The following is a 2,500-nucleotide window of genomic DNA, read 5'->3' as shown; positions in this document are numbered from 1 at the left end:
GTGCTGATTGGCCGCCCAGATCATCTCAAACTGGTGGAAGAGGATCTTAAACTTCCAGGAGTACGGAACAAATGAGTAGATGTCAGGCTCGCTGTCACTGGCCCAGTCCTCGATGAGATCTACACACACACAGACACACACACACACACACACACACACACACACACACACACACACACACACACACTTTATTATATATAATTCCATAATGACCTAATCGCCGTCTATTCACTGAAAGTTTTTATCAAAAAGCAGAACTACAGATGAAGTGTAGCTGAAGTGTAAACAGGAAGTCTCGGCCATCTCAGGAAGTGTAAACAGGAAGTGTCGGCCATCTTTAGAAGTGTACAAGACTGTGAGGACATGTCAGTGTGGTTTTGATTGCATGTCGTACCAGAGAAGAAGTTCTTCTGTGCCCAGATAAAGTGGTAGGTGTGTGTGTGTGTGTGTGTGTGTGTGTTTGTGTGTGTGTGTGTGTGTGTGTGTGCTGTACCAGAGAAGAAGTTCTTCTGGGCCCAGATGAAGTGGTAGGTGGCTTTATAGACCTCGATCTCACACTGCCACGACTGAGGCATGTTCCACTCCCGCGGGTAACTGGCCTTCACGTTAAACTGCAGACGGGAACGAGAGCCAGCACATATGAACACACAGAAGGACAGACAGACAGGCAGGCAGACAGACAGACAGACAGACAGACAGACAGACAGACAGACAGACAGACAGACAGACAGACAGGCAGACAGGCAGACAGGCAGACAGACAGACAGACCGACAGTAATACAGACAAAGACAGACAGTAATGCAGACACAGACAGACATATGCATACACACGCTTGCACACAACACCCAATGCAAGAACCATAGCCTTTGGCAGGTTTCCAACTACATACCGACACTTACTCACACACACACCCACACACCCACATACCCACACACACACACACAAGTCTGGACATCCACATGTATGTACACACACTCACAAAGCCAAACTACTCACCAGGAGTATCTCAGCCTCCAGTAGAGTTCTGAACTGCATGCTAGTGGTGGTGTCCACATGCAAAAGCTGCCCTTTAATGGTGGGCGAGTACCCTAGCAAGTGAATGGAAGAGAGAGATAGTCGTTATATTTTGCCAAAATAACACAAATATTCCAAGAATTCCATCATCTAAATGATCTGGAAAGACTCCCGGCTCTACTAGGAGAGAGGAAGGACTGCTGTAGACTTGCAGCCCACATTACTAATATTTAATGTTTACTAATTAACAATTAACCTGTTCTATGTTTGTATCCTATGTTAGCATCTATAGCTTATTGTTTGTTTTATTTATTTATGTTAATTTCAATTATACATTTTGTGTAAATATGCTTTGGCAATGTTGCGTGGTATGCAGTCATGCCAATAAAGCCATTTGAACTTGAATTTGAGAGAGAGGGCAGTGTCATACTGGTGTTCAGACAGACGCGAGAGCAATGATAATTCAGTTTGGCATCAGTTCACACGTCTAACTCCAGATATATTAGTGACATAGCCCGGGGCATCCCGTATGGAGATGCTATGGTGTAACATCTCAACAGTGAATGTCACAACATTACTGATGGACAGGAGTACCAGCAGGACTGTCTAAATCTATTTATGGAACGAGAGGAGGAAGATGAAGATGTTTGTGATGTGTGTATGTTTGAGAGAGAGAGAGACAGTGTGTGTGTTAGTGACGGAGAGAGAGGGAAAGAGAGAAGATAATACTAGGAAAGATTGAGTGAAAGAGAGAGACAGAGAGAGAGAGAGAGAGAGAGTATTCATACCATCTTCTCCAACAGTCATGGGGATGTTCACTTCCAGGTATGAGCCAGCTCCCACGTTCACATGGATTGCATTTGTCTCCTGTAGGTCAGGATCAAACCAGTTATGCTGATTCAACTGTATCTATACTTTATGTGTGTGTGTGAGAGAGAGAGAGAGAGAGAAAGAGAGATAGAGAGAGAGAGATAGAGGTCAGTGTGCACGTACCCTGTTCTTGGTGAAGAGCAGGTCGATGGTGGCATCTGCGATGATGTTCATGCGCAGCTCGAAGGCCAGGATCTGGCGTGGTTTCCCTGGGGTGGCCACTTCACTCACCTTCATTGACTGATAGTCAGCCGGCAGGAAGAACTTCCACAAAGAATCCCTGCAGAAGGAATATTCCAGTTTATGATCTGGGTTTGGGCTGAACATCTGTGTTTGTGCCTGTTTGTATTCCAAATTATTTCTGCATTAACTGCAAATGTGTTTGATGAGGATTTGTAAACGTGTGTGTGTGTGTGTGTGTGTGTGTGTGTGTGTGTGTGTGTGTGTGTGTGTGTGTGTCTGTGTCTGTGTGTGTGTGTGTGTGTACGTGTGTGTGTGTGTGTAGCACCTCTGTCTGTCGGCCCACGGCCCGTAGTTGAAGTCTGTTCCCTTCCCACAGACGATGTCCAGACCCCAGCAGGGAGGAAGGTCCTGAAGCTGAGTTCCCTCAGAGCA

The 2,500-nt window shown here is 45.8% G+C and overlaps 1 protein-coding gene across 1 annotated transcript in view; it reads right to left on the bottom strand.

Annotated features, from left to right (window-relative positions):
• Positions 1–2,500, bottom strand: part of kiaa1109 (KIAA1109) — a 61,660-nt gene that overhangs the window by 51,661 nt on the left and 7,499 nt on the right. The window contains exons 10-15 of the mRNA XM_080849969.1: positions 2,394–2,500; positions 2,009–2,165; positions 1,804–1,882; positions 998–1,089; positions 494–611; positions 1–119 (exon numbers count right to left, since the gene is read on the bottom strand). The exon at positions 1–119 is cut by the window's left edge and continues 37 nt beyond it; the exon at positions 2,394–2,500 is cut by the window's right edge and continues 32 nt beyond it. Of these exons, the coding sequence (XP_080706095.1) occupies positions 1–119; positions 494–611; positions 998–1,089; positions 1,804–1,882; positions 2,009–2,165; positions 2,394–2,500 (672 nt within the window). The remainder of the gene's footprint in view (positions 120–493; positions 612–997; positions 1,090–1,803; positions 1,883–2,008; positions 2,166–2,393) is intronic.

This window comes from Sprattus sprattus (assembly GCF_963457725.1).
Source record: "Sprattus sprattus genome assembly, chromosome: 13".
Taxonomy (NCBI): Eukaryota; Metazoa; Chordata; class Actinopteri; order Clupeiformes; family Clupeidae; genus Sprattus; species Sprattus sprattus.
This window is presented reverse-complemented; position numbering and strand designations above follow the sequence as displayed.